The sequence below is a fragment of the Notothenia coriiceps genome, unplaced genomic scaffold (assembly GCF_000735185.1).
Source record: "Notothenia coriiceps isolate Sejong01 unplaced genomic scaffold, NC01 NC01_scaffold00009938, whole genome shotgun sequence".
In the NCBI taxonomy this organism is placed as follows: domain Eukaryota; kingdom Metazoa; phylum Chordata; class Actinopteri; order Perciformes; family Nototheniidae; genus Notothenia; species Notothenia coriiceps.
The window spans coordinates 1-11,712 of NW_011342639.1; the positions used below are offsets into that span (position 1 = coordinate 1).

The 11,712-nt window shown below is 38.6% G+C and overlaps 1 protein-coding gene across 1 annotated transcript in view; it reads left to right on the plus strand.

Moving 5' to 3' along the window:
• Positions 1-4,598: 4,598 nt before the first annotated feature.
• LOC104945668 (A disintegrin and metalloproteinase with thrombospondin motifs 3-like) overlaps positions 4,599-11,712 on the plus strand; it is a gene marked incomplete at both ends in the record, with an annotated part of 12,391 nt that continues 5,277 nt past the window's right edge. The window contains one exon of the mRNA XM_010771376.1: positions 4,599-4,704. Coding sequence (XP_010769678.1) covers positions 4,599-4,704 — 106 coding nt within the window. The remainder of the gene's footprint in view (positions 4,705-11,712) is intronic.

The following is an 11,712-nucleotide window of genomic DNA, read 5'->3' on the forward strand; positions in this document are numbered from 1 at the left end:
CCTAATCTGTTTGGTTGTCCGGTTGAAATTAACGCAAGCTCTATGCCCATTGTAGAACAGGAAACAGAAGTTGGTCCAGGTTCTGGTCAACCCAAAATTCTGATAGAGAGAGAAACATGTTTTGTCATTCTGCCACCTCTAATGCTTACAGCAAGTAATCAATACCTCAGAAGGGTTCATGTACTGTAAATGTAGGCTACGGTTTGTTAGCTGTTTGCTTAAACTACCCCTATAGCTATGTTGCCGGCTAGCAAACTCAGGCATTGCAAACAATAACGTGATATCAGAAAACTAGAAATGTATAACTCACCTGACACTGTGGCGTACTATTCTCTTCATTCGAGTCTGTCATGTCCTGTCAACGATGGATGTGTAATAAGAACGTCAACACAACCGAAAATCCCTCTCTCATCTCAGATAGAAGATATGATTAGAGACGACCAGCCAATAAGAATTGACCTTCTCGAGTTCTCCGATTGGTTGGTTTTGTGGCACATTTGTAACGCTATGACAACTTGAGCGAGCGCAGGCAAAGCTGAGCGCGCACAGGGTGGAGAGGTCGAGCGAGCGAGGGAGAGAGAGCGCGTGCAGCGGTCTGCTTGCGCACGGAGCAGAAGTTTTATGAGAGAAAATATATGTGTCTGTGCTCAAAATTTTTCAAGTGCACGCTCAATAGCATTTTCTATGCTTAACATGTTTCATAGCGTGCTCAGGATAGAGGCACAAATATAACGCCATATTTGTGTAAAGTTTCAAAGTCCCAAGTAATTTCAAATGTTAAGGCTTCAAGGGTCTACTCATTATTATTTTCTACACTTGCTTGGATGAATATAAACTCCCCTAGCATGAGATGATCAAATGTCTTATCCTAAAAAGATTGAGGTCAGTGAAAATACTTTGAATAGATAATCACAACGAAATAATTCAACTGTGGCTTAAGAGAATGTAAGTAGGAAATGTCCAACAACTACCATATACTGTATACTGATGTAAACCACTGGAGAAGCTTCATTTTGAGAAGTGTATTAATTTATCAAAAAATACATTCCCTTTCAGATGATGTGTCAATTCGGGGTCAACTTCAGCAGCCATAGAGCAGTGCTTTATTTTGAAATGTTCTGATTTGCATCTAGGTTGCTTCCCCCCCTCCCCTGAGTTAAAACAATGTCTGATATACTCTTATTACATTTCTGTAAATCTAAATGACATAACGGCGACATAACAAAGTTATCATCCACACATTTTACAATACATGGATTTGTATATATGTACTGGGATAGTTGTAATGTTCATTGTTAATATTCAGCCTTGGGAAATTCAGCGCTGAGCTAAACATGTAGCTACAAAATCTGCTAATGTTGGCTACATGCTCACTATCAGTAGCCTATATCATAGGAAAAGTCCATGTCTAACTCATCAACTCTCGGTATCCTATGGCTAGCCTGTGGCTATTTTTAAATGTGCTTTTCTCCTAACTGAGATCATATAGTTCTCTTATACTTCTGACAAAACATTAGACAAGAACAGGGAGAAACGTATATATTTTTAACAACCAGGGATAGATAAAAAAAAAAAGGGCATAGACAATAAATGGTTTGTGTGGGATAAACTTTCTCTTCATGCTGCAGGTATGCAAGGTGTTTGTTTTCCAATTTAAAGCCTCTGTATTTTCTCTGCTTTAAAGCAAAAAGGTGGCAGAAAGTGTATTTACGTGGTCAAAATTGCACAGTTTTCTTAACTTCCAAGATCACCTGTCTTTCTACAACCCTTATGGCTTTTCAAAAGGATGGACTTCTGTCAGCCTTTAATCTGGCGTCACTCTTTTATCTGGCTATCATTTTCTCGACTATATTTGTTTCAGACAGAGCAGGGACCCCTTTTTTTTTTTAAACAAGCCAATTTCTGGGACATTTACATTTTTGTAAACAACAACAACATTTATTTTGTGACCCTTTGCGTTAACACTGAGGACCGGATAAGGAAACATGGCCCTATAATGAAAACCATTTTTACTTCATTATTTTCCCTAAAATATGCATTTAAACATGTCATCTCCTATATTTGACACATTTTGTTGGCTTGGGTTTTGTCGTGGCTTGACTTCTTTTGTTTTTTTAAATCTGTCCGCCTTCAGTCTGTGTCTCCACTCTGTTTCTCTGAATACCATCATTATCTCACCCATACTTCTTTTTTTAAATCACCATCAACACTATTAATAAACCTCATTCTCATTCTCTCTGTGTCTTCCACTACTTCCTTCTATTCTTACAAATCTGAATTTCCAACATTTTGTATCCTGTTTTTAATTTTGTTTCTGGTAAACCCACAGTGGGTTGATTAGAGGGTAAATGGTTTTAGGAAGTTCAATTTAGACTACAGACTCCCAGAACAGTGATCAATGTCTACCAATTACATCACTGCAAGCATTTTCCCTTCAGAGATTCAGTCATTCTATAAATTCAAGGAGGACAAAACCGTTTTTGAAAAGTTCACTTACCAATTCCCAGAGTAAATTGCACTCGTTAAAACCATAATATATGAAAAGTCAATTATGTCTGGTGTGGCAGTGAGAGTGTTTTCCCTCCTGGTGCCATGTCAGGGTTTTATTTGTTCTTTCATTCCATTTGTTCAGTTTCTTTCTCTTTCATACACTTTATAGATGATTGCTTTTCCTTTTAAATAGTTTGCAATTTATTTAGTTTTATCCCAAGTTTTTTAACTTTTGTTACAATTACTTACCTTTATAAAAAAAAGTAATTTATAACCAAATATGAGTATCATAATATAAAAGTAATGTAACTTGATTACTTTAATTTACTTTGGATTACCTTAATATCAAATGCAAAGCAAAAGATACAGAGAGAAAATAAATAGCAATGCTTTGATTAGGTAAGACAACACAATAATTTAAACTTAAAAAAAGAAGAAACCAAGAAACTAAGAGTCCCTCAGATATTTAGAATCAAAAATATGTCCTCAGCTCAGCGATTTGAAAAATATGAAAAACATGCCGTTCATAGGCTTATTTGGGTAGTACATTCACCAACAGTGAAACTACTTTAAGAACATATAGGTTCTTCGTTTTCATGTCTTGTAACATTGTAATCCTGCTAGTAATTCCTAATTCTTTAGAAATGTAACAATAATCTGATTACATATTTGTTTCAGTTACTGTAAGGGAATACAGCTACTCTTTTTTGTATCCTGATTATGTAATCCCGTGACATGTAATCTGTTATTATGGATTCCTAGCCTGGTGGTAGAGTATGAACTGATTTAAGGTCATTGACTCTTAATAGGCATGTTCTTCAATAGGAAATCATTTAGGGTGTAATTCATTAATAAAATGGCCATCTTATTGATTGATTTTTTCATCCAGACTGCAGAAAATCACTATTGAATAATCCACATTTCTACAAACAAACCAGAAAAATCGATGATTTAGATTCAAACAGGCCATTATTAGTGGCACTGTGCCAAATGTGTTGTTCCAGTGCTGTGCAAAAAGCTGATCTTCCAACTGACTATCTTTTCCTGGTTTGTATTTGGATAGTGTCTGTATTCATTATGTTGCTTCTCCAGTACGTTTGTAACTGTCAGTAAAGTGGGGAAACAACAGCACAAAGAGAGCACCGAATAAGGAAGTGCGTTTTTATTCTATTTGTGGAACACTAGTCTTGTCTATTCTGCCAACCGAAGCCTCCATATTATCTGTCAATAGCAATTTGCCGACTGACGCCACAGCATGCATAAAGCAAGCAGGAAAAGTCTGAGACCTAAATTGTGAATTTCAGTTTTAATTAATAATCACAAAGCTGGCAAATGTAAAACGTTTCCTTCCTTATTTTAATTTACATCTTATTTGCACGACAGAATGCATATTGTATGAAACGTAAAACAGCTCCTTTTTCAGTCAACAAAACAAGGAGGCTATATGAAACGGATAATTATTTTTCCCAGTATCTGCTCTTGCATGCTGAAAGATCACTTTTTTTATTTAGGCCAACTTTGTTGAGCCCAAACGCGGCGCACCTATAGTGTAAGCGCGCCACAGTTTCGCCACTGCGAGTTTTTTCACAGACTCAGGAAGTTTAAACCAGAAAATACAAATATTACCATCCCAAAACAAATATGTTTGATGTACTGAATAGTTTGGTAAGGTTTAAGTTCTAATATTTAGTTTGAACAAAAAAAAAAACACAAATCCTGTCAATCACAAAATTTGAACGCTCTTAAGAATACGCTACTCTATCATTTATTTGTGGGAACATACTTACAAAATGAATCATGCTGTTCTGAAGAAAACTTTAACCTACCAACTGAGACTGTATACTTAATATAAATGTTTTAATGAAGTAATAACTCAAGTAAAATATTTCTTTCATATACTTCTATACAATTTGATCCCCGGCTAAAAGATAGAATTCAAGTTTAAAACACATCCGCATTGGCTTCACTTTCCAGAACCCCATACTTCAAACCTAAGGACTATTTTTATACATTTTGGAAAGTATTCTCAGTGAAATAACCACAATCAGATTTTTCTCATTCAATCCATTCTTATAATAGCCTCCATCCTTCCTCCCGATGTCTTTCAGGTTATGCTCCAGTCACAGGCATGTGCCACCCAGTCCGGAGCTGCACCCTCAACCATGAAGACGGCTTCTCCTCGGCCTTTGTTGTGGCTCACGAGACCGGACATGTGTAAGTTATTTTTATGTTATTTATTCTCTGTCCTTGTAGGTGTTTTCTGAGCACCTCTATACTCCATTACCCTTCCCTAGGGTACGCTGTGTTGTGACAGAAGAGAAGGGAAGTTATTCTCCCTCTGCTGAATAACACAGCCTCATAAGACAAGTGTGAATGTCTCCCCGGGCTCCGTTTCCATGTGATCTCTGATTGTGTGTGATCTCTGTGTTGGCCTTTATAGTAAGCAGACTGGACCTCAGCACCCTGACAGTGAACATGCCTTTATCAAATTTAAATGTTTGTTTATTGAACATATGTCCAAAAAATACATGCACTCTGAAACAGTTTGTCCCCTTTTTCCTTTACCCACCCTAGAATACATATTGTACATAGCCCCAGTGTAAAATGAGACATTGCCACTGTATGTACTAGGTAGGGATGCCAGAAACTGACCATGATCAAATTCGAAAATCGGACAGCCCTGGCGAATATTAATCGATTATTCGAATAATCGAATAATCGCTTGCATCCCTAGTACTAGGCCTCAAGAGCCTTTCTTGTGCTGGCAGACACATAGTAACATATTGGTGGGGCGCACTTCGCACACGCAAAATAATTCCACGCGCTCCGCGCTCACCTTTTGCTGGGCCCGCGTGCCTTAGCACCGCTGCTATGACTCCATCCTAGGGGAAACACTGTAACTCACACTACCTCAAACAAATGTCACTGTTGAAGTCTACACCAAAGCAACACTACTATACTATATCTGACTCACACACACACATGTGTCAAACACAACTGGAAACATATTTGAAGACTACGAATGATGGTAATCCAGAAATACTCACCACAACACACTGATCAAAATGATGACTGTATTTGCAGACATGTCACTAGGCAACAACTAGGATTCCTGCTGAAATGAAAGTATTTTAGGATGTGAAAATCTAATTTCCCTTGGTTATTTATGTGGCACAAAAAGGTAGAGACAGAAAGAATACTGGAAATGAATGATGAATGTGGATGTATTAAGAGAGCTTAATACAGGCTGTAATCACTTATTGTTTGCTACTGTAGTGCTCTACATGTAATTCATAGTCTCTCTTTGTGTTATCAATCTTTTAATTGATTATTATGTTTACAACATACAAATGCTACATTCAACGTTCATTCATTTGTTCAATTACATTTCCCTCCAGGTTGCTATGACTCAAAACATCATTTCAGATTTTTCCATTCTATATAAAGACCTTTTTACTTTCTTCTAATAACAACACATTTAGAATATATTTAAAAAAATCATGTTGACATTATTATTAACTTCAAAAAGGTATAAATGAACATTTAAACAGTTGGACTTTAAGGGGTTATAGCTCACAATTTATAGAGCGGCTGGACAGCTCTGTACATTCCTCTATATGTTCAGATTCATCCGATCAACAGCAGTTTTTGGAATTGTTACTTTATTGTCTGATCTTGTTGAAATTGAAATGACTTTAAAAAATGGGAAGCAAGACGTCAGAGTGAGAAACGACAAGCAGCTGTGGGACAGACTCAACAAGCTATGACGACAAAGACCCGTCCTGCTGAAATGTCCCCTACTGAAACACTGAATCCCTCGTTGCGGTTGTTGCTCTGCATCTGACCCTGGGGCCAAGTGAACCGAGGGTTTCATCTACAGGGATCAATACACCTCTCCTGAGGGGACAAATATATGAAAACAATTAGAAACCAGGAGCTCGACAGTACAGACACACAGCTGTTGTCAGATTCAATTATTGAAACATTTGAACTCCGGCTGTTTTTTTTGCCTCAAAAACATCTTTGGCCTGGTGAAAGCTAAAAAAAAAAATTAGTCTTGTATGCTCTTTTTGTATTCATAGTTCTTATTCTTACTGGCAAAACATTTGCATCACAAGCAAAAAGAACATTTTCTAGAGCTGATATAAAATCTGCAGAAGCTCTGCATCCTTTTATGCATGTGTGTAAAAATAACTGAATAGGAGTTTGTGTTGGTGACACTGGAACATACAGTATTGACGCCTCATCTACTGACATCTACCAAAGTGTTTATTGATGCTCACTATCTGTTGGCAGAACATGACCTCTCATTCACAGCAAGGACAGCACAGGATGTACAGCAGTGCACAATGGACCAACCCGTTTCTATCCAAACTTCTTTTTCCAGCTTTCTCTTGTTGGTCATCCATGTTACGTGATGATGGGTGACAACAGAGACTATATAAAAATGTGTATGAAAAAACACAACCCTAGCAAATGATACATAATGATTGACAAAACCCACAGGGGCTGCCTGCAGTATGATAATAATAATAATAATGGGTTTAATTTATAACGGACTTCATATCTGAGTTCAGATCCTCTTCAGGATCTGAACTCAGATATGAAGTCCGTTATAAATTAAACCCATTATTATTATTATTATCATACTGCAGGCAGCCCCTGTGGGTTTTGTCAATCATTATGNTGTTTATAGTCTACTGTTTGTTTATTTCATGGATATTTGTGTTTTCTGGTGTGTAATATTTGTAATCTTGGGGCTTCTTCTCTTTATTGTCTACATGCTACCACTGGCTCAGATAATGAAGAACAAAAAAGTAAGTTACCATAGCTATGCAGATGACACACAAATGTACGTAACCATTTCACCAGGAGACTATGCTCCAATTCAAACGCTGAGTAAGTGCATTGAACAAATCAATGACTGGATGTGTCAGAACTTTCTCCAATTAAACAAAGATAAAACTGAGGTAATGGTTTTTGGAGCCAAGGCAGAACGTATAAAAGTTAGCGCTGAGCTTCAGTCTGCAATGTTCAAAACAACAGATCAAGCCAGAAATCTAGGTGTAGTCATGGACTCTGACCTGAGTTTCAACAGTCACATTAAAACAGTTACTAAATCAGCTTACTATCACCTAAAGAATATATCCAGGATTAAAAGACTAATGTCACAGCAGGATTTGGAAAAACGTGTCCATGCTTTTATCTTCAGTAGACTGGACTACTGCAATGGTGTCTTCACAGGTCTCACTAAAACATCTATTAGAAAGCTGCAGCTGATTCAGAACGCCGCTGCTTGAGTCATTACCAACACTAAGAAAGTGGATCACATCACTCCTGTTCTGAAGTCTTTACTCTGGCTTCCTGTGTGTCAAAAAATAGATTTCAAAATACTGCTGCTGTTTATAAAGCACTGAATGGTTTAGGCCCAAAATACATTTCTGACCTCCTGCTAAATTATGAACCATCCAGATCTCTCAGGTCTTCAGGGACTGGTCAGCTTTCTGTCTCCAGAGTCAGAACTAAACATGGTAAAGCAACGTTCATATTATGCTCCAAATATCTGGAACAAACTCCCAGAAACCTGCAGGTCCGCTGCAACTCTTACTACTTTTAAATCCAGGCCGAAGACTTTTCTTTTTGTCGATGCTTTTAATTGAACTATTCATATCTTAGACTGCACTGTAACTTTTATCCATGTATTTTTTCTCTTAATGTTTATTTTATTAGCTTTTCTTTTTAATGACTGATTTTAAATGCCATTTTCTTAATGTCTTTCATTTTTTGTAAAGCACTTTGAATTGCCTTGTGTTAATAAGTGCTATATAAATAAACTTGCCTTGCCTTGCCTTGCCTAATAAAGATTTCATGTGACACATAAAATTGATTTGTTGATGGGAATTAATGTGAATAAATTAACTCTAGGTTAACGGTACTCTTGCTATCACTACTCACCGACACTATAAACCTTGTCCCTCATGCTAGCCCTGACAACACCGGTAAGCACACCTTCATCTAGGCTGCACTGTTTTACGTGTCCTGACTTGTAGTGGTTCTCTCCTATCTACACTCTCTTGTCATCTTTGTAAAACGATATCAGACTGGTAATTGACACAGCCATGACTTCTAGTTAAATTCAGTGTGGCTTAAAATGAAAAGCTTGTTAAAATATGCAAGCACGCGAAAGTCAAAGTCAGCTTTATTGTCAAAAATTCTACATGTGTTATACATCCAGACAATACTCGAAATATCGTTTCCCACAGTGTGACCATGTATACATAAAACAAAAAAAAAGGGCCTAGATAAAGTGGGTATACATTAAACAAAAACAAAAAGGGCCTAGGATAATATCGGGGTATACAGTTTAAAATTTAATATATTTAAAGTGTTCAAAGTGCAGTTTCAGTGCAAGTCAGTTGAAACGATCTTAAGTTGGCGTGACGTTGAAGTCGTGCGACCCTGCTTGCTGTATGGCTTGTAGTTCGTCTATAGCATAACGTTAGCATTTTGCTTCTGGCGACTAGAATTTATGATTCAAAAATTATAAAAGTTAGGGTTGACATGTGAGATTATCCGGCTGAACAAAACGTGATCCCTCTCCTTAAATTGTGTGTCAACCACAGACCTTATTTCGAGCTATTTTCCAAATCCTATGGAGAAAATTGCATTGGTTTTTGACGAAGGAACCGGAAAGAAGTTTACTTCCCGGTTTTATGACGGTCACTGCGGTTCTCTTATGTGCATATCAAGCACTTTGATCCACATTTTCCGACAGGGCAACAACTCAACCAAACGCTATGAATTGCTATCATTGGCGCCATGTTTCGAACGACGTTTAATTCATTTGATTCATGTACAGGTCTCTCCTTATTTGTTTAGCAAGTATCTCCTTCCAAAATGACCGTTGTTACTCACGATTTCACACTTAACATTAGCTCGCAGTGATTGTCAGACTTTCCAAACTCGTTTAAAATCCCAGTGGGCTCAAAAGCAAGTGACTGTATGTGTGTTAGCTTTGCACAGCTACATAACCAAATGCCTAAAAACCATTTATTAAGCGAGAACTATATATGCACCTATCCATGCCTGCTATAACAGACAGATTATTGACTATCCGGTCTCAACATGAGTCGGTTTGTGTTTATTATGTGTGTGTATGTTGTGCATCGAACAGGTGCTGTCTGTCTCTCTGTGTAGTGTTCTGGGGTGAGAGTGTGCTTAACATGTTTTGCATGTGTGTTTGCTGTCATGTGACGATTGCCACGCCAGAGTGCTCGCGTTACCTGCAGTGCATGCTTGCCAAGCTACTTGAGCCTTTGGAATTGAAGGAGCTGGCTTTGGTTTCAAGATTGCTGCCTATAATCACCCCCTGGTGTAGTGTCAAAAGAACAACTGAAAGCCAATTAATTAAGGTATAAAAATGCACCATAGAACCTTTTCATTGGGGGTCTATTAACAGTTCACAGGGTAGTTTAAACAAGCATATGTGAGTGAAGTGATGAAACCAAGATTGTTGTGGCTTTTAGGTACATGGGTCCTTTTATTACAGTGAATTTTATTATTTTGATGGTAAATCAATCTGCATTGATGTTTAATCTCTGCCTGACAGATCAGGCTAACACACTCCATCTCGCAAACCCATTCCCATCTTTTCACTCTCCTGTGGCATGATCATTAGCTCTTGCTCATCGAATCAGCTTTTTAGGCATTGAGAGTGCAGGAGGCGCTGATCTGTTTTTCATACTAACCTGCCTGTAATTCCTTCCTCTCGTGTCAAGCATCCAGACATCCTGATATGCTCACTATCAAAAATCCTTGCTAAGCAACCAGGAACCAGCCACCACCCATCTTCTATGTGTCATTCTTATATATGGCTTGCTCACATGTGACAAGCCATACACTGCCCCAGGAACAACTTTAGTACTGCCTTCTTATAAAAGGTCCAAGACTTCAGTGTTATTATTGACTATAACTCTGCAACGATATCCTATAGCGAATATCATTGGCCAGCCAGCTGGGCTATAGTTGTTGGTTTGGACACCAGATCAGCTGATTGAGGCGCAAACTTGTCAGATGGACTTCCAGCTTGTATGGTAAGGTAAATGTTACAAGTGTTATTGGTGTGGGGCAGTCCTTAGAACAGATATTGNAAATATTACACACCAGAAAACACAGAAATATCCATGAAATAAACATACAGTAGGCTATAAACAATTAAAGGGATAATTGGGAAGGCATTACAAATGTAAATATATTTTAAATAATAAAACAATCCCACCACCACAGGTATCTACAGGAGAAGAGGGAATTCTCTCCACTAAATGTGAATGCCCACGTGGAGAATGGAAATAAAGTCATGCAGCTGCATTAGCCATCTTTGCCATCCACAATTTCAGATGCACTGACACCCCTTGTCAGTGGAAGAAGCCAAAGGCAGCTAAACGTATGCATTCAGTGGAGGAGCTATTTCCTCCAACCAATAACTAATTTAACCCGCTGACAAGAGAGCCCACCTCCGAAGATCGTGACTGGCTGAGGGACAGACTCGGGGGCAGGTTCTCAGGAATTTCTTGGCTTCTCTCCCCCGAGCCAGAAGAGGAACACTACAGCTTGGAAACACTTACTGTTCCTGAAATGATCAAATCTGTTGGGCATCAGGGACCTGAGGCAATTGTGGCAAGCATGGCATTGTCTGAAGAGCAACAGAGGGCAATTCAGGTGGCTACCACTGGTCAGCGAACCAACCCAAACTGGCATTTGTTCAGGAAAGGAAGGTTGACTGCCAGTAACTTTGGAGCTGTCCTGAGGTCAAAGCGTGTGACTGCTTCCCTTATTGCCAGGGTGCTAGGGCAACAACAGGCCCTTGATGGTGTTTTGTCTGTACAGTGGGGGACTATGGATGAATGGGAGGGCGTCAGGGCATTCACCACTGCAACCCAGATGCAGGTCCATGAGTCAGATTTGTGGCTCGATTGTTGGGGGAATCTCCAGACGGTCTGGTAGGGTCTTCCGCTGTGCTGGAGGTAAAGTGTCCCTACGGAGCCAGGGAAATGACAATTAGTGAAGCATTGCAAATCAAGGGCTTCTGTGTCAGTAAGGAAGGAGAAACATTCAGCCTGCGTGAGGAACATCCTTACTGGCACCAAGTGCAAGGTCAGCTTCACCTCACTGCAAGAGAGAAATGAAAATTGTGAATTTTTTTAATTTACTATTTACTCGCCT